Below are 19,861 nucleotides of genomic sequence, written 5' to 3' on the forward strand. Positions count from 1 at the left end.
GTTTGGAGCTCCCTCGTTTCCCGTCACTCTACTTTAATAATATAGATGTTGATGATTTTGAAAATAGAAACGACTATTTTTCATTATTTTTATATATTTATTTCTAGATTTATAAAAAATAGAAATTTGAAAACCAAAAACACTAACAAAATGGGGCCTAATAATTAAATTAGCTATATCCAAAATTGTTTACCACGAAGAACATTAAAATAAACTCGACCCAACTTGAAATGAAATCTATTACGGAGTACCCTAATATATCATAATCTCAATTTCGTTAACTTTCAAAGAAAATTACTACTCCCTCTGTTCTTAAATATTAGTTCCTTTTTGAGTTTTTCACCCGTTTTAACTCAATATTTAGACGTAAATAACTAAATATCTCCAAATATGTACGTTAAAAAATATAAAATTTTGATATTATTAAACTACAAAATGGGATGAACAAAATAATTATCTCACAAGAACATATTCTGAAATACGTATTAAAAGGAATCTAGTCCGTAGAAAATTATTTTCAACTGTGAAGAGTTGCAAGATTTTAAAAGAGACTAATATTCGAAAACGAAGAGAGTAGTCGGAAAGGCATGAAGTTGTAGAAATGTAGAACATTCTAAAATAAAAAAATAGTACCGATTTCTAAAAAGGCCTACCCGAAAAGAAAAAAAACCCGGGCCAACACACACCAAACCCGGTCCCGAAAATTCGAATTTCCATCTCTCTCCATCCCTAGACATATTTCACTGCGACAGACACCTCCCTTCGAAAATAATAGGAGAGAGAAACTCACCTATTTTTCTCTCAGCTCCCCCGACAAAATCGCTATGATGGAGGCGACGACGTCGTCCGTGGAAGAACCTCCGTCTTCGTCGCAATCACAACCGCAGCCGTCACCGCCACCACCGCCAGAGCAGACAGAGGATTCTGCTGCCGGCGAAGAGGTGGAGGATGATGATGAAGAGGATGAGGAGGATGATGTTTCGGTTTCCAAAGCTCAGAAGTTTATGGAAATAATTACTTCTTCTCCTGATAACCCTAATTTGAAAGCTCTTCATGCCCTTGCTTCTCTCCTTGAAACTCAGGAATCCAGGTTTCTTTTTATTTTTTGAATTAATTTTTGAATTTTTTTTGTATTCAGTTCTAATTTATGATTTTTAATTTTTTATTAATTTTATGAAATACTGGATGTTTGATATTGATAGTGTTAGTGATACTGTGTAGTGATGAAGTTGCAATTCTTGATTTTTTAAGTTCGTGAATTTATTAATTAAATAATAATTGAATAAAGAAAGAGGAAAACTTATGTAGGTGGTTGATATTTGAAACTATCAAATTGTTGAAATTCTTAATTTATTATATAATACACCTGGTGATGATTGTAGTGAGGTTTAATTTGGTTTTATTGTGACGTTGTGATGGTTTTGTCACCCGGTGTTTTTGTAAATGAGGTTCAGTTGGGTCTTATTGTGAGTTGCAATGATCTCCACGGCGAATCAGATCGATGCTCATTTAGGCCAGGCGAAGCGTGGAAACAGAGTTAGTGCCCGTAACCTTTAAGATAGAATCTAAGTCTAAGCTCACTCACTGAGTCATATCATTGTGAATGGGGGTCGGAGGAGTTAATTTATTGATTTATTTTCACCGGAAAATAGAGGGAGTTTTTATGGATGGCTGCTGTCGAATGAGATCCTACCTTTTCCTATGATGAGAGATTTTACTGTTTGCCTTAATCTCCTGTGATGAGAGATTTTACTGTCTGCCTTCAGGCCCGTCCAAGGTAGCCCTGGCCCAGAGAAAAAGGCCCAATATCTATCTTTTAACCCAATCATAATAAGTTATGAAGTACTTCCCGTGCAAAGGTGTATACATTCAGCAAGGTAGCCTAGTGGTTTGGTTCGTGTGAGTTCATGACAACATAACTTGGCCTGCTACAAAGGGTCGCGGTTCAACTCCCATCAACGTCAATTTTCCCTAATTTGTTTGTTTCTTTCACATTTATATAGATTCGTTGTAACTCTTTTTTGTCATTTCTCATTTGCCAACTCTGCCGATATTTCTCAATTGCCCAATTTGAATCTAACAGAACACCAAAACAAAAGAGCCATGCACAATCCTTACAATCCTAATGATTTCTTCTTCTTTTGTTAATCTAATCACACTTCTTGTTTTAATTTGTGAATTAGAAAAAAGATTTGAATTTTGGTTTACTGTACTTCAAAAATTATTACTGACTTGCTAAAACTCTTGTATGATCCGTTACTATATCATTGTTGTTTCAATTTTAAATTTCATTCTCCCTCCCATTTTTTAAAACTTTTATTCCATCCAATTTTGAGATTTGGAGATGTCATGTTGTTAATCTTGTTATAGACTTTGTCTTATGTTAGCTTGATGATTAGTTTTTGAAATATTAGAATGCAATTCATGCTTAATGGTACAAGCTCGAAAGTGTAAAAGCCTTAATATTTTTTTGAATAGAGTTAATATTTTTTGCTAGTTTAATTAAATGTAGACTAATATTAAGTCTCGAGAAGTGAATAGGCGATGATTTAACGACACATTTTTTCAATAAAAAAGTACACCACATCTACGAGCACTCTTTTTGTCCCGATACCTTTAAAACCATGGGCTCCAATTTATTTTTTCTCAGATGGGCCACCAAAACACCAGTAACGGCCCTGTCTGCCTTAATTGAATGAGGGGGGTTTAGGTACTTACCTGTTATTTTCTCTTTACCTCTGATTGAAGATTGAACTTTTCTTTGAACTAGTAATATGCTTCTTCTGTTTTGTCCTATATGCCGGAAAATAATTCGATTTAATGGTCTGGTCAAAGAAAGCCTATGACAGTATGACTGACTTGGCATTCTGTCCTTACAGTCAAATTTCAGGCTTTGTGATTTTTTTCTCCTTCCTTTGGTTTTACCAGCCTTAGAGGAAAGCTATAAGTACTTGAAAAAGAGCTTGTTGTTTCAAATGTATCTATGTGGGTTACTTGGGTTATTTGTTGCAGATTGAGCCATATGGTTCATTATTATGGTGGATAAGAAATAAGTGCTTGAGCAAAAACTTTTGAATAAACGAATTGTATACATTTAAGCTACTCTCTATCCCCTGATTCCATGTGCACTTGGATATGATGTGGTTTCGAGCAAATGAGTTCATCATGACTATTGGTTTAATTTTCTTGAACAATAGCCATTGGCAGCTTGATCTCGCCTAGGATGTGCTTTTCTATCATGTAACATTCTATTGATTACAATCTACCATTCTAACCAGACGGAGAGAATTAAGTTGCACTAGCAAAATTTCTTCTAGAGAATGTATAACTATGATACTCATACATAGTACCATACTCTTAACAAATTTTTAGGTCCCCCCTCCCCTACAACTGATCAATAAGATAAAAGGGCACAAAAGTAATGTTGCTATTCACATGGGCTTAAACATAATTGTTTGATGCTCTTTAAGAATGATACTTGATTCCTTGAACTTATCCAGAACAAGTTGCAGGGTATAATCAAGTACGTGTTACGAAAGTTGTAATATATGCACTCCAAGGTTATAAATTTTTATCTTTTTTCTGTTTATTGATGGCATTATAATCCAAATTATTGGCTTCCTCTAGGGAAAGTTTTTGTGTTCATGGACATCTAGACTTAAATATTTTTGTAAGGTACATAAGTTATTATGATTTAATCCGATAACAAAGGGCTATAAGTTGTTACTAAAGCAATCAAGTGTAAAACTTTTCTAGGTTGGTCACAAGGTTAAGTTGATTAGGGCCAAATGTTGATTAAGCTAGGCTTTCTTGGCGTTAGTTTCAAACTTGGGTTAACCTTGAGGTTGAGTTTGAGATTTTCTTGATTGGATTATGCATATTTCTTAATTAATCCCTTTTTAGTCTCGGAGCATGCTTGTTGTTTCAAGCTCAAGCTAGTCTTTTATGAAATACGACTACTTTGAGTGAACCTAAAACTTAATGTCCAATAATTTGTTTTTTTCCTGTCTCTTTTAGACACCAAGTTATGCAAACCCCTCATTTCATAATTAAAGGAACTGTGTTATGTAAGAATGGCGCACATCCTTTGTGAATCTAATTAAAGAGTCAACTTTTTAGTCACTTGAGCCTTTCTAAGTTCCCTTTCAGCCTTTTTTCCCTTCCAAAAAGGATTTTAATTTTACTATAATTGCTATTTTACCCCTTTGCAACAACAAGCAATAGCGTAATACTTCCTCCATTCTTATTTACATGACCCAATTGAGTTTTTGACACTATTCACACAACCTCCTTTGACTTCATTTTGTGGTTTATACTTAAGAAAAAACATAGTCGTGTGGGGTCTTATTGGATTCGTCTCAGTAAATATTTTTTAAATATCAACTTCTTATAATTTTCTCTTATCTATAATTGGAGATATTAACGTTTGAAATCGTGCATTGGCAAACGTGCCTAAATAATTGTGTCATTTAAAAAAGAACAGAGGAAGTACTATTTTGATTTTTTTTTATAGAAAACAAATTCAAAAATAAAAATAAAAATAAATTGTTTCCTTGCCTACGGAAGGGGAACGCCTTCACCTTGCGCCTTGTTCTTAGGGCTCCATGTATTTTTTGCACCTTGGTGCGTTTCACACCTTTCAAAACTAAGATCAGGTCTATAAGTTCTAATCATGTCCGGTAAGTTTACTCTCTCAAAATCAGGTGATGATCAAGCCCAATAAATTCCAAATTTCCAATCATATACTATTATTATGCCTCCCATAAACGAAACAAATTATGCTTTCCTTTGTCAATTTATGTATTATTATCACTACTATTATGGTTATTAATGTTACGTAGTTTTGATACGAATCTGTTTTAGATATAATTTCTAATGTTATCAGCACTTTTGGTGTGCCTCACCTACGAAAGTCGCGTGCCTGTGCCTATCCTAGGCTCCAGGAGCTTTTGCTCCGTGGTGTGTGAGTTGGATAGAGGGAGGGGTAGAAGGATAGCTGATGGGACATGAGCCATGATGCTTTGGGTAGAATATATGAAGAGAATACGAATATGACTTGCCGAGAGGGCAAGAACAATTTATTTTGGAAGGGTGGGGTGGGGAGAGGTGGATGTGTAGGCGTGGAGGTAGTTGTCGAGATGCTTAAATTGGGTTGATTTTGGATTGACAGCTCTGCTTGAGGCAGTTCATAGTGCTTTAAACGCTGGAGAAACAGTTGAATAAGGGTTTAGTGCTATAGTTTGTGTCTCATTTTCCCTTTGAAATTTCTGGAGTGTGTTCTGTTGGTTGGTGGTTTGTGGCAGTTTTCCTTTCACATCTAGAGATTATTGTCTTTAGTAATTGGGATTCAACAATGCTAATGGCAAGAGTGTTGCAAGTCAGAACTTGGGTATAATTCTCAACTAAGCAGCCAACAATGAGATGCAATATTTTGCTAATCTTGTACGAGTCCTTGGAAGCTCAAGGTCTGTTACAGCAAAAAGGTGTGTGCTGATGTCAGCATGCTGGTGTGACATTCATTTTCTTTGCTCCACAAATGGTTGGGTCTTGAACACAAAGAGTATTCCTCCCCTTCCCTACCCCTTAAATAAACATCTCACACCCCCACTCATGTGAAATCATAACCATCATGGATTTGTTGCGTCAGTGTCACAAGTCGAAACTTTGGTGTCAAAATTTGCATTTGTGTTTTCGACTTAATATATGGTTCAATTTGTTACAAGTTTGGTGATTGAAATGGTTCTTTGACTGTTTACTTTGAACTACAACACAATCACATCTATAACAATGCCCTTTTTTGTTGTTTATTGCGTTAAGGTAAGAGGTTATGTAATGTTTTGTATACGCAGTAATTATTCAGATGTTTGTTATAAATAATGGTCATCTTAAATAAGTTTGCCAACGGGCACTTTCAGTGGTAGTTGGAGCATACGGGCGTTGAAGAAGGAAAATTGATCATCTGCTTCCATGTTAAACTGTAACGCCTAAATTGTGGTCTGTGGGACTGCTTTTGTGCTTACGGTTATGCATGGAATATATTTTGCGCTACATGCTGTAGTGAAGAATGTTATTCTGGTTTCTTGTTTGCTCTCTCTTTCTCTCTCCCCCCTCCCTCCCTCCCTCTCGCTCTCCCTTGGGTGTGGGATTTTTGGTATATTAAGGTTGGTAATGTGTTCTAGGGAGGTAGATTTCACAGCTCCATTATATCTCACATACATTCTCTTATATAAAGTATCTGCAATTAGTTTTGTTCTTTCTTTCCTGCATTTTATTGTGATTGAATATGATGGAAAATCTTCAGTATTCGTAGCTTTTGAATAACTGTTTATCACACTCATTGATACAGGTACATGGAAGAGGCAGATCATTCGTCCTCCAATCAAACACGGGCTTCACACAGTATTGGCCGCTTGGGTAATATAGTTCGGGTAATGGTTTGAGGACTATAGTAGCATAAACTTCATAGTCTCTTTCATCATAGATTCATAGACTCCATATATTTATTATGGGTTTGATTTAATATTTTAGTTTATTTTGTTTGAAAAATTCTCTTAACTGTCAGAATCTGAATTGTTATTTTGTTCAGGAAAATGATGAATTCTTTGAATTAATATCATCAAAATATCTATCAGAGTCTAGATACTCAACATCTATCCAGGCTGCTTCGGCGAGGGTGCTTCTTAGCTGTTCGGTAACTTGGATGGTAATAAATTATTATCTTTGCTTTCTTTGTTGCCATGCAGCACATGGGTATTTTAATCTACTAAACAGTTGTAATATTCCTGCAGTATCCCCATGTTTTTGAAGATGCTGTTACGGAAAACATAAAAAATTGGGTGCTGGATGACAGTGCGAGAGATTCCTGTGGTGATGGTGGCTTATGGAAACAGCAATTTGGTGAGAAAAAGTGCTCAGATTTTGATATGCGCAAGACCTACTCTACAGGCCTACTCGCGTTAGGCTTAACCAGGTAAGTCCATATGCCATATTTTGTTTTTTACTGTATATTTTTCCTGATGCTGCCAATTAATTTTTGAACGTCATTATACTGGCAGTGGTAGTCAAGTTGTTGAAGATGTCTTAACTTCTGGTTTGTCGGCTAAGCTGATGCGTTGTCTTCGAAATCGGGTCCTGGGTGAGACAAGTATTAGTCAAAAAGACACAACTCATGTGCTGGACAGTAAAAGTGCTTCTCTTGGAGGCGGAGGAAGAGGTAGAGATGAAAGTCGTGCCAGGTTACGACCATCGCTGGAGGCTGCTTCTCTAGATGATTCCAGGATACAAGAAGATGGAGGTTCAGCAGATTTAGTTGGTGAGAGGGACCATGATAGAAGCTTTAATTGGCAGGTGCATGGAGAAGAACAATGGATTAATGCAGAGCCACCTGATGGATTGGCTGAAGAGGTTGACATTCATGATGCAGATATTGATGGAGAGGGTTGTTGGCGTGGGCGGGATGTGCTTGATGGGAGGTTGAAAATTGGGGAAAGAAACGGACCTGGGAGATCCTTGCATGATGAGGATTATAATGAAAGCACAAGAGATGATTCTGCCAGACGTAGAGTGAACCGGTGGATGAGGTCCAGGGGGAAAACCAGGGTTAATGAAAGTACTATAGAGCCTGAACAGCCTATTATGTCTCCTGGGTCAGGAAGCCGTGGGGGGCAATTGCGTAGTAGTAGGGAGAGAAGTACAACTAGAAACTTGGATGGTAAACGAGGGACTGATAATAAGAAAAGCTCAGGCAGGACAACTGCTGAAGGCAAGGCAGTGGATAGAGAAGATATTGATGAATGCATCTATGAGTGCAGAATAGGCACCAAGGACATCTCAGATCTTATAAAAACTGCTGTTAGATCTGCTGAAGCTGAAGCAAGAGCTGTCGACGCACCAATAGAAGCTATCAAAGTTGCTGGAGAGGCTGCTGCTGAACTTGTGAAAAGTGCTGCAATGGATGTAAGCAATTTGACAAATCACCCTCTCCCTCTCAAAGCCACCTCCACCCCCACCCCCCAAATTTTTTGTTCCTTTCATGTTGAACACATTCTAACTTTGTGGTTTTATGCACTAATAGGAGTTCGCAGCTACAAATAGCGAAGATGCTGCATTTTTGGCAGCTTCAAGAGCAGCATCCACTGTTATTGATGCAGGCCATGCAGCTAACACAGATGAAGTTTCAAGGTAGTTGTTTTTTAGTCTCGCTATATGTTACAAGTTGCATTATTTTATTTATTGTGTTTGATGCTTTATTTTGTGGATTTCTTTAGAGATGCTAAAAGGAGTAAGTGGTTGATTGTAGGAACTCTGACAATGCCAGTGTGGATTTACCAAAAGATGGAGCTGCTGAGCCGGATCAGAACGATGATATAGAATTTTTTATCCCAGATAGTGATACACTTGCACAGCAAATGGAGAAGTATTGCATCCAGTGTCTTGTGCTCTTAGGAGAATATGTTGAAGTTTTGGGGCCTGTGCTGCATGAGAAGGGGGTAGATGTTTCCCTAGCATTATTACAGAGATATTCCAAAGAAAAAAAGGAATCAGAAATTGTCTCTTCCCTGCCTGAAGTGTTGAAGCTGATATGTGCTTTAGCTGCTCATAGAAAATTCGCTGCAGTGTTTGTGGATCGGGGTGGCATCCAAAAGTTGCTTGCTGTACCAAGAGTCCTCCACACTTTCTTTGGCCTTTCTTCTTGCTTGTTTACTATTGGGTCTCTTCAGGTAATATATTTCAGTATCCGGTTAGCCTTACCAATATTTCAGGCCTTTCAGTATCTATTCTGTAATGTTTCCTTCAACTCCATGTTTGTTTTCAGTTTCTTTTTTACTTTCCCCAAACTATTAACGTCAAAACATTCTTCTGAAATCTGTGTTTTAGGGCATCATGGAGCGTGTTTGTGCTCTGCCCTCTGATGTAATTCGTAGGCTGGTTGAGTTGGGTCTACAGCTTCTGGAGTGCCCGCAGGATCAGGCCCGAAAAAATGCAGCTTTATTCTTCGCCGCTGCATTTGTATTCAGAGCTATTCTTGATGTTTTTGATGCACAGGATGGTTTGCAGAAATCACTTGGTCTTTTGCGTGATGCTGCTTCTGTAAGATCAGGAGTTAATTCAGGGACCTTGGGTGCTTCAGCCCCAGGAGCACTTAGAAATGATCGATCAAATGCTGATGTACTTACATCATCTGAAAAACAGATAGCTTATCACACTTGTGTTGCTTTGCGACAGTATTTTAGAGCACAGCTGTTGTTGCTGGTGGATACTGTCCGTCCTAATAAAAGCAATCGAAGCATAGCTCGTCATATTCCAAGCATTAGAGCTGGCTATAAGCCTCTTGACATAAGCAATGAAGCCATGGATGCAGTTTTTCTTCTGATACAAAAGGACCGGAAGCTTGGTCCTGCTTTGGTCAGAGCTAGATGGCCAGCAGTTGAGAGATTTTTAGCTTGTAATGGACACGTGACAATGCTGGAGCTGTGTCAGGTGTTTTTCTTTCTTCTTTTTTGAAGTTTTTTCCCTTAATTTCTTGATACTTGAAACATATTACTAACTTCTATTAATATAGGCTCCACCTGTTGAGCGTTATCTGCACGACTTGCTTCAATATGCGTTGGGTATTTTGCATATTGTTACAATAGTACCATATGGCCGGAAATTGATCGTTACTGCCACTTTAAGCAATGATCGTGTTGGGATAGCTGTCATTTTGGATGCTGCTAGTGGGCCTGGCTATATAGACCCTGATGTAAGTTCACTATTGTTGTTCTATGCTAAGTACTGAGGGGTGGAGTTATTATGATCTTTCCTTATGGCTACGACTAATGCTTTGCTTATTTTTTGTGTCTGTAACTATTAGATTATTCAGCAGGCATTAAATGTGTTGATCAACCTTGTTTGCCCTCCACCATCAATCAGCAATAAATCGCCTCTCCTTGCACAAAATCAGCAATCTATTTCAGTCCAAACTTCAAATGTTTCTACAGAGACTAGAGATAGAAATACAGAGAGGAGTGTCTCTGATCGATCGCATCCTGTGCCCGGTCAAAATGAAGCAAGAGAGCGAAATGGTGAACCCAGTACTGCAGAACGGGGTCTGTCTACGAATAATATCATGCAAAGCCCATCTCCAAACATAGCCTCCGGGTTAGTTGGAGATCGTAGAATTTCCTTGGGTGCTGGAGCTGGTTGTGCTGGCCTTGCTGCTCAGTTAGAACAAGGATATCGCCAAGCAAGAGAGGCTGTTCGTTCCAATAATGGCATTAAGGTTCTTCTGCAACTCCTTCAAACCCGTGTGGTATTGCCTCCAGCAACTCTTGATTGTTTACGTGCACTAGCGTGCCGAGTTTTGCTTGGCTTGGCCAGGGATGATACTATTGCACATATATTGACAAAGCTCCAGGTAAAGACAATTTCTTTGTATAAGACTGTTCTTTGACAGACAGTTCTAGTTCAGTATCATTTGGTTTGTTGATGGGTGAAAATGTGTGTATTCAAAAAATGCATGACTTGCATAAGCTGCAAACACATAATTCATAGGATTTTAATGCTAGTAGAATAATTAGGTTTTTTGGTTTGTGATTTATTTTCCGTGAAGCAAAAAGGTGACGTTCGTATGACTCAAAACTCATTATCTCCTTTATAACTGGTTTTTTAGGTTGGCAAAAAGTTGTCAGAAGTGATAAGAGATTTGGGAAACCAGAACCCTGGAACTGAGCAGAACCGGTGGCAAACAGAGCTTACACAGGCAGCTATTGAGTTAATTGCGGTATGTAATGATCAGTGCTCTAGTTGCATATTTTGTCTTATCTGTTTGTCTCAACTTCTGTATTGTCTTGTTGGAAACAAGCTTTGTTAGTTTAGAATATTGCTACAGCCGCGGTGCATGATTTACTAACTACTTTAATATCAGCTTATTCATGGAATTTCAATGTGTAAATTGGGAAATTTTGAAATTGATGCTTCGAGGAAAATTGCACTTGCATATTATCTCAAGAGTTTTTTTTATTTTTAGAATTCTTTTAATTTTTTTTAATTTACATGCTATTTTGAAATATACTTATTTTACTTATTCATTTATTTTAAACTTTACTTATTTTTTATTATCTCTTACAATATTTCTTCTATAATATATATACATTTTTCCCTTTCTTACTTTCATTAATTCCACTCTCTTCCTTGTTTTTCTTATTACTTCTTGCTCCTTTTTTGTTTGATTGGTGACAATGATGATATCCTACGACGATTCATGTTAGCCGACCCCAAATCATTTTGGGACTAAGGCTTTGTTGTTGTTGTTGTTGTGGATATGTGCTCTCTCAAAGGCATGTCAAGCCTTTCTTGCATTGGATCTGTTGGGACGGCTGGGAGGAGAAAACTATTCGTTGGTGAAGTGTTAGATCTCCATACAATAATTAGGAGGCTAGTTAGGCAAATAAAACAAGCAATTGGTCTAGGATACAGTTTTTTGTTGTTGTATTAGATAGCATTCTAGCGATTGCAGCTTTGCAGGCCATAACTTTCACATTGATCAAGTTCTGTAGCCTGCAATGCGCATCAGCTGGAAGTTTACGTCTTTCGGTTCTTTCCTCAGCATGAATATTCTGAATGTGTTGTAATAAGGTGGATGTTGGTTATGAAAAGGAGACCTTTCACTATATCAAAAGTGGACTGGTGCCAATTTAAATTCAATGGACTTTTTCTAAAGCAAACTCAACGATATGCACGGTTAAGTTCCAACTTCTAAGTATCTTGTTTTCACCAAGAATACACCTTGGCTAATTGTTTAATGACTTCTGTTTAAGGTCAGTAATCAGTATGGGATTGAAAGGCCAGTAGAAACTTTATGATCATTCTGATGATCGTCCATAATGTTTCCCAAATAATCTTTGGAGGCCTTTTCTTTATTATGGGAAGAAAAGGCAGCCTTTATTCTCTTGCTTCCTGATGCCTTTTCTGTGCTGATATCCATACACGCTGTCCATATTTTCATCAGTGAATTTGCATTTGGCATGCTTAAAAGTTGTATAATATGTTTACCAGAGATTTTTGCTCTCTTGATCAACAGATTGTGACGAATTCAGGCCGCGCAAGTACTTTAGCTGCTACTGATGCCGCTACCCCTACACTAAGGCGTATAGAGAGAGCTGCTATTGCTGCAGCTACCCCTATTACATACCATTCAAGGTATCTTATATTTGCTTGATTCTGATCCTACGTTTTTTTTTTGTATAGTTTGCTCTAATATTTGTGACCTTTTGGTATTTTGTTTGTTAGGGAACTCTTGCTGCTTATGCATGAACACCTACAGGCTTGTGGTTTATCCTCTAGTGCTGCTACACTGATGAAAGAGGCACAGTTGACACCTCTGCCATCCTTATCTGCACCATCATCTCTTGCTCACCATGCTTCTGTACAGGAGATGCCATCTATACAGATTCAGTGGCCATATGGCCGGGCTCCTGGTGGATTTCTCAACAACAGGTTAAAGATGCTGACCCAGAATGAGGAACCCCACTTAACATGTGATTCGGCTGTCTCTGTAAAGAAGAAGCCTCTATTTTTTTCATCTAGCTTCAGTGGCCGATCAAAGGGTCGGCCTTCATATGCGGAGATGCAAACACCTTTCGTGAGCAAGGCACACAGTAGTTCAAGAAGGGACCTGGGACCTGCAGTTCCATCAGAAACTCCTGTACCAGCTTTGGAAATGACTTCTGATGCTGATGCTCATGTGAAAACCCCAATAGTGTTGCCTATGAAAAGGAAGCTTACAGAGCTGAAGGAGGTTGTTTTAGCCTCGTCTGCAAAACGGTTGAATGCCGGTGATCACGGATTAAAATCTCCTGTATTCCAAACTCCAAATAGCATTCGCAGAGGAAGTCTTTTAAACGACTTGTCAGGTGCTGCTACCCCAAATTCTAGCTTCAAGGATTTGTATGGGCGGCAAACACCTTTAGCTGGCCAGGTTGAGAATTTTGAGGATGGTCAGTACAATGATTCTCCTCTTCCTCCCTCCCATCCAGGGCTTTTAGGTGATTTACAACCTGCCAACTCTGAAAGGCTGACCTTAGACTCTATTGTTGTTCAGTACTTGAAGCATCAGCATCGCCAGTGTCCTGCTCCCATAACTACTCTACCTCCCCTTTCTCTCTTACACCCTCATGTTTGTCCTGAACATAGACGAAGCCTTGATGCTCCATCGAATGTGACTGCTCGCCTTTCTACTCGTGAATTCAGAAGTATGTATGGTGGGATCCATGGAAGTAGGAAAGATCGTCAATTTGTGTACAGCCGGTTCAGGCCATGGCGAACCTGTAGAGATGATGCTGCTGCCCTTCTGACATGCATGACATTTCTTGGTGACTCTTCCCAGATTGCTTCTGGAAGTCATTCTGGAGAGCTCAAAATTTTTGACACCAATAGTAATAATATTTTGGAAACTTGTACCAGCCATCAGACTCCTTTAACACTTGTTCAGTCGCATCCTTCTAATACGACTCATCTAGTGCTCTCTTCCAGCTCCCTTGATGTGAAGTTGTGGGATGCATCTTCGATTTCAGGTGGGCCTATCCAAACTTTTGAAGGATGTAAGGCTGCTAGGTTTGGCAACGCTGGGACTTGTTTTGCAGCCTTACCTAGTGAAACATCTCAACGAGAAATTCTCTTGTATGATGTGGCAACACACCAGTTGGATCAGAAACTGTCAGATACATCTTCTGGTTTTTCTGGTCGAGGTAATGCATACTCTATTTTACACTTTAGTCCTTCAGATACAATGTTGCTTTGGAATGGTGTCTTATGGGATCGAAGGGTTTCTGGTCCTGTCCATCGATTTGACCAGTTCACAGATTATGGTGGTGGCGGCTTTCATCCTGCCGGAAATGAGGTGAACACTAACAACTACCCATGCTGTTATTTTAAGAACTGTTGCCAATTTTGTTTTCCGTTATCATGGGTGTCTTGGTTGATTTTAATTTTAGTTGTATTGTCCTGGTTTTGTGGGTACATCTTAGGTTTGTAATTTCCTGATGTGGTGTATGCTCATCTCCTTTTGTTGTGATTTATGTTCATTCCATGACAAAGTTAATTTTGTATACTGTTGCAGGTTATTATAAACTCGGAAGTTTGGGATCTGCGGAACTTCAGGCTTCTTAGAAGTGTGCCTTCTCTTGACCAAACTGTAATCACATTTAACAGTAGTGGGGATGTCATTTATGCCATATTGAGGAGGAATCTTGACGATATAATGTCGTCGGTTCACACTCGTCGTTGCAAACATCCACTGTTTTCTGCATTTCGCACATTGGATGCTGTGAACTACTCTGATATTGCCACCATCCCCGTGGATCGGGCTGTTCTAGACTTTGCAGCCGAGCCAACAGATTCATTCGTTGGGTTGGTCACTATGGATGACCAGGATGAGATGTTCTCATCTGCTAGGGTTTACGAGATTGGTCGCAGAAGACCTCCCGATGACGACTCCGATCCCGATGATGTTGAAAGTGAGGAGGATGAAGATGACGACGACGATGATGAAGATGATGTGGATCTAGATCCCATTTTAGGCCCAGATCTTGACGGAGACGGTGATAGTGACGGTGATGATCACGACGATACCGGGAGCGATGATGATGATGATGAAGATGATGGCGACTTCTTGGTAGATGGTGGCGGTTATGATGTAGGGGGTGGGATTCTCGAGCTTTTGACAGAAGGGGATGAAGATGACGATGATGACAGCGACATGATGGGATCTTATAGCAGTGGGGATGAATTCATGTAATGGTAAATTGCCTGATTAGGGTAAGGAGAGTTGTTGGGTTTCAAAGGTCCATACAGGGTTACCATTATCTCAAATGGAAAAATAGGGTTTGGTATTCGGTCTTGTAACTATAGTTAGTTTAGGACACATATATCGCGTATCGCCTACCTTCTTCCAAGAGTCATTATAGAGAGAGATAAAGAGATGGGTAGCTAGCTATTCTTTTCCTGTTCAGGATTTTGATTTCATTAATGTCAAGTAGTGTCGTCAATAATTTAACTAATATGATTGCTCTTTTGTTGCTTTGTAAGTTACATTGTCTACTGATATACCAAAAAAATGACATAATCTCTCTTTGCCACGCGTCCGCGTCCTCGATACGGGAATGCCACAAGATAAACGCATAGTATAAAGCAATACGCAATGTGGGATAGACGGATTTTCCAGTTGTTCAAAAGCGTTTTGATATCGTCCAAATCAGGGATAATGTGAATCAGTAATCACCCTCAATTATGGCATTATATGCTAAGAAATTTATGATTATCTTAAACACATGCACCTGCCAAAAATGTCATTTTCTGTTGTGGGTTCGAACATTGGGGCTATAAAGCTTTAAGAGCCACATGAGCATGTTACGATAACAAGCTCATTTCAGACTCTTCTTCTCCACTTAATAGTTTATGTGGAGTACCAATTTTAGGCTGTACTTTCTTCAGTTAAACCACTTTGTTTGTTTCTTCGGACCACCTTTCAATTATTTTCCTTTGCCCATTCATAGGTTTGCTGTCTTTACTGGAACTGAATCCAGGACAAAGCTGATTACTGTATGCTAGCCTCTTGTTTTATTTAACTCTCTTTGATTCCCACACATTCTCTTTTTGTGCATATATTCTCTCATTTCTCATTACTCATTACTCAGTAGCAGTATCTTTGCGAACTTCAGTAGTGCTCCTTAAGGCTTAAGCTTAAACGAGTTTGGTATCATGGTAATTAATGCTACATAAGTTTTGTTAACCTTCTTTTCTTTTATGGTTATGTGTTTTGTTCTTTCCTCCTAATTTATTTTCTTATATGATCATTGCAGGTTTTAGCAGGGGAATATGCTGATAAACATGGTGAAGACAGTGAAGCTGTAGTCGACTATAATGGAAATCCAGTAGATAAGTCTCGTACTGGAGGGTGGCTTGCTGCCGGCCTCATTTTAGGTTAGTATATGCAAGTTCTGAACAAGGTTCTTTCTCTTTTTTGTGTGAGCTAAGTTCTGAAAACTTTTTCTTCTCTTTATTGTAGGGACTGAATTTGCTGAAAGAGTATGTGTTATGGGAATTTCAATGAATTTGGTGACGTACTTGGTTGGAGATCTGCACCTTTCATCATCAAAATCTGCTACTATAGTGACCAACTTCATGGGAACTCTCAATCTTCTAGGATTGTTTGGAGGATTTGTCGCTGATGCTAAACTAGGACGGTACTTGACTGTTGCTATATTTGCATCCATAGCAGCAATGGTGAGTTTAGCTTCCTAAGAGAAGTTACTTTGATTATCTTTCCTTATTCATAGAAGATTATTGTCTTAATTCATTTAGTTTTTCTTGATAAACTAGGGAGTGGCACTCTTAACATTGGCAACCTCAATTCCAAGCATGATACCCCCTCCATGCAGCAACTTCAGGGCACCAGAGAATGACTGTGTTGCAGCAAATGGCAAGCAATTAGCCATGCTATACGCTGCTCTTTACATCCTCGCCCTTGGTGGAGGTGGCATAAAATCCAATGTCTCAGGTTTTGGCACTGACCAATTTGATCCATCAAATCCAAAAGAAGAAAAGGCTATGGTCTTCTTCTTCAACAGGTTCTACTTCTGCATCAGCATAGGCTCACTGTTAGCAGTTACTGTTCTTGTTTATATTCAAGATGATGTAGGAAGAGGTTGGGGTTATGGCATATCAGCTGCTACCATGATGATAGGAGTCCTTGTTCTTCTGGCCGGAACACGGTTATACCGGTACAAATCTCCTCAGGGAAGTCCCCTGACAGTTGTTTGGAGAGTGCTTTTCCTGGCCTTTAAAAAGAGGAAGCTAACTCATCCTTCAAAACCAGATTTTCTGAATGGATTTCAGACTGCCAAGATTTCTTACACTCCTTTGTTCAGGTAACTGTCTGATACACTGGCAAATCCAGAAATATCTTTTAATGGGGTCCATCTAAATTTCATTACTTGTTGTCTTTTAAGGATGTTCTATTATTATACATACAATGATTAGCCTTTTTGTTAGGGTGGGGTGAGTTTGAGGACCCTAGTATGGACAATTATTAGCTAATATTTAGAACTGCTCAACTTTGCATGATACCTATCAATTATTCTGTCCATAGTTTTGTTGCTCAATCTTTATCAAAATCAATCCAATCTTTCCCTGGTAGAGAAAAAGGTAAAGTATGGGGTGACCTTGTAAAACGGGATAGCCTGATTTTTTACCAAACTAAAAAATGACCTGAGCCGACTTGAACTTAATGAGTGATCATCTGAATATATTCAGAACCTGTATTTTCTTTTTTAAGTGACTGACATCTCTTCTAAAGTATCTATAATTATCTGTAATTACTGTAAGTTCTTACAAGTTGTGATGAGAAAGAAATCTTAGCTATGATGGATAACTTTGTGCTACTTTGAACCAATAGATGTCTTGACAAAGCGGCAATCATAGACGATTTTGCTGCAAAGGACGAAAACAGGTTCAACCCATGGATAGTTTCAACTATGACAGAAGTAGAAGAGGTGAAAATGGTGCTTAAACTCTTCCCAATTTGGTCCACCTGTATACTCTTCTGGACAGTTTATTCTCAGATGACTACATTCACCATTGAACAAGCAACTTTCATGAACCGGAAAATAGGATCCTTTGAAGTTCCTGCTGGATCTTTCTCCGTCTTCCTCTTCATCTCCATCCTCCTCTTCACGTCCTTGAACGAAAGGTTCTTCGTCCCCATTGCTAGGAGACTCACTCACAATCCTCAAGGTCTCACGAGCCTTCAAAGGGTTGGTGTAGGTCTTGCATCTGCTATGGCCGCGATGATTGCTGCTGCTATTGTTGAGAAGCACAGGAAAGAAAAAGCACTTCATGGAATCAAACTCAGCGCGTTCTGGCTTGTTCCTCAGTACTTATTTGTTGGTGCAGGGGAGGGGTTCGCTTATGTTGGTCAGCTCGAGTTCTTCATCAGGGAAGCTCCTGAAAAGATGAAATCTATGAGCACTGGTAAGTAACAGATGATGTATTTTTCATACAGAAATTTGCCTAAAAGTTGTTGTCTAAGGCTTTGTTCTGTTCGACTTATTTTCACTTATTTCAGACAAAATAAGTTCAAAGATAAGTTCAATTAAGTTCAGATAAGTTAAGTTAAATTCAGATAAGTTCAGTTAATATAATTTTAAACAAAATAAGTTTTATCAGATAAGATAAGTTCAGTTAAGTTCAAATAAGTTCAGATAAGTTCAGATAATATAAGTTCAAACAAAATAAGTCGAATAGATTGGAGCCTACATTCCAAAGTTGTCTAAGCCATTATTTTTTTTTTACAAATGCAGGGTTTTTCTTGAGCACTCTTGCAATGGGGTTCTTTGTGAGCAGCTTGCTAGTCTCTATAGTTGATCAAACATCGCACGAAACATGGTTGAAGAGCAATTTGAACAAGGGGAAGTTGGATGATTTCTATTGGTTACTTGCAGGGTTGGTGGCATTAGACTTCATTGCTTTCCTGTTTTTCTCCATGAAACATCAATACAAGGTGAGACAACACATAGAAGTATTGGAAAATGATGAGAAGGAGCTTTGGGAGAAAGGCAATGGAGTTGCCTAATTGAAGAGTACAACATGTAGAACAGATCAATTAAGGCAGTGTATCGCCCGAACTATGTAAATGAAGAAGAGCTCGGAGCTCGATCCAATAGCCTTCATGTCCTCTTAAGTTTAAAGCTTAGAAGTTTCATTGTTTTGGAATGCTAGTTGTGCTTTTGTTAGAGTAGTATATGTGTTCCACCAAGATTGTTGATTTTCTGCAATGTGAAGATCCCTATTTCTCAATTTCTTTAGAGATTAATATATCGAATTAGCAATAGTTAATCTTTGATGTTAATTCACGAATGATTTATCACTAAGACTCCGTTTGTTTCAACAACAATTTTCAAGGGGAAACATTAAGGGGAAATAGTTTTCCTCGAAGCATGAGTTGTAAAAAGAAGAGACTTTACCGAACCAACACCTATTACAGGCTAGGTGACTCAGCTACACAGGTTTTCATTTGAGTCACTCTCAAAAATTTCGCATATAAATTTTGTATTATACCATCTTATACTCATAAGACTGCTAAAATTAACAAGAAAGTCATAACTATTAACACACAAATTAATTGTTAACATGAAACTCAAAAGCATAATTGTTACTCCTAAACTATAACAACTACTCCCTATTAAGAACTTTATATTACACAATTTTTTATTAAGAAGATAACTAACTAAGCATTATTTAAAAAAGAAAACCAAACTTTATAAGAGGACATGTGTCTCAATAAAATCTATACCTAGAAAGACACATGTCTCATCTATTACTCTCCTTTTTAAAAAAAAAAAAAACCTAACACCAACTCCTTCATCTTCTGATTCTTCCTCTTTCAACATTCCAAGCCAATAAATTCTCCATTAAATTGGCTCACCCATTCAACCTTTAAACTAAGTGTTTATTTATTTTAGTTGAAATTGACAATTACTTCATTCTCCAAATTGAAAAATTATCCGTTTATCAAATTTCACTCTTCTCTTCCCAATTATTTGTAACACCATTTTAGCATGTCAATTAATTGATTCATCAAAGAGATAAATTCGAGACATTTAAAGTTTGTGAGGTTTGGAGTAGTTAACAATTAATAGGATTGATTGGTGAGAATCTGAATGGTTAGTTTTTCAGATACATGATCGAAAATATAAGTCACCGGATATAACCGCTATGCAAAAATCATTCTTTTTTTGTGGCTTATTCTTGTATTTTTTTTTATTTTTATGAGAAAATAAAAACCAGGAAGATTATCTGAAATTATCCTTACAGATGAAATACA

The 19,861-nt window shown here is 38.2% G+C and overlaps 2 protein-coding genes across 2 annotated transcripts; both read left to right on the forward strand.

The window, feature by feature from the left end:
• The first annotated feature begins 740 nt into the window (after positions 1 to 740).
• Positions 741 to 15,065, forward strand: LOC110783928 (DDB1- and CUL4-associated factor homolog 1). Its single transcript, XM_021988315.2, has 14 exons — positions 741 to 1,090; positions 6,347 to 6,428; positions 6,587 to 6,703; positions 6,789 to 6,970; positions 7,056 to 7,956; positions 8,075 to 8,181; positions 8,300 to 8,720; positions 8,878 to 9,480; positions 9,563 to 9,742; positions 9,854 to 10,396; positions 10,652 to 10,762; positions 12,062 to 12,180; positions 12,271 to 13,879; positions 14,099 to 15,065. The coding sequence occupies exons 1-14, from the start codon at positions 825 to 827 to the stop codon at positions 14,774 to 14,776; spliced, it is 5,919 nt and encodes a 1,972-aa protein (XP_021844007.2). The 5' UTR covers positions 741 to 824; the 3' UTR covers positions 14,777 to 15,065.
• A 148-nt stretch (positions 15,066 to 15,213) lies between these two features.
• Positions 15,214 to 18,834, forward strand: LOC110783929 (protein NRT1/ PTR FAMILY 6.4). Its single transcript, XM_021988316.2, has 6 exons — positions 15,214 to 15,741; positions 15,840 to 15,960; positions 16,046 to 16,263; positions 16,360 to 16,907; positions 17,435 to 18,009; positions 18,339 to 18,834. The coding sequence occupies exons 1-6, from the start codon at positions 15,739 to 15,741 to the stop codon at positions 18,608 to 18,610; spliced, it is 1,737 nt and encodes a 578-aa protein (XP_021844008.1). The 5' UTR covers positions 15,214 to 15,738; the 3' UTR covers positions 18,611 to 18,834.
• Positions 18,835 to 19,861: the final 1,027 nt, after the last annotated feature.

The sequence above is a fragment of the Spinacia oleracea genome, chromosome 1 (assembly GCF_020520425.1).
Source record: "Spinacia oleracea cultivar Varoflay chromosome 1, BTI_SOV_V1, whole genome shotgun sequence".
Lineage (NCBI taxonomy): Eukaryota > Viridiplantae > Streptophyta > Magnoliopsida > Caryophyllales > Amaranthaceae > Spinacia > Spinacia oleracea.

What these genes read in the sequence shown, in the direction of transcription:
- LOC110783928 (XM_021988315.2), top strand. Translation starts at nt 825, where the DNA reads ATGATGGAGGCGACGACGTCGTCCGTGGAAGAACCTCCGTCTTCGTCG. An exon ending in AACACAGATGAAGTTTCAAG is followed by an intron (nt 8,182 to 8,299) that starts GTAGTTGTTTTT and finishes GGTTGATTGTAG; the next exon opens with GAACTCTGACAATGCCAGTG. An exon ending in TTCATCCTGCCGGAAATGAG is followed by an intron (nt 13,880 to 14,098) that starts GTGAACACTAAC and finishes ATACTGTTGCAG; the next exon opens with GTTATTATAAACTCGGAAGT.
- LOC110783929 (XM_021988316.2), top strand. An exon ending in TCTTACACTCCTTTGTTCAG is followed by an intron (nt 16,908 to 17,434) that starts GTAACTGTCTGA and finishes TTGAACCAATAG; the next exon opens with ATGTCTTGACAAAGCGGCAA. An exon ending in GATGAAATCTATGAGCACTG is followed by an intron (nt 18,010 to 18,338) that starts GTAAGTAACAGA and finishes TTACAAATGCAG; the next exon opens with GGTTTTTCTTGAGCACTCTT.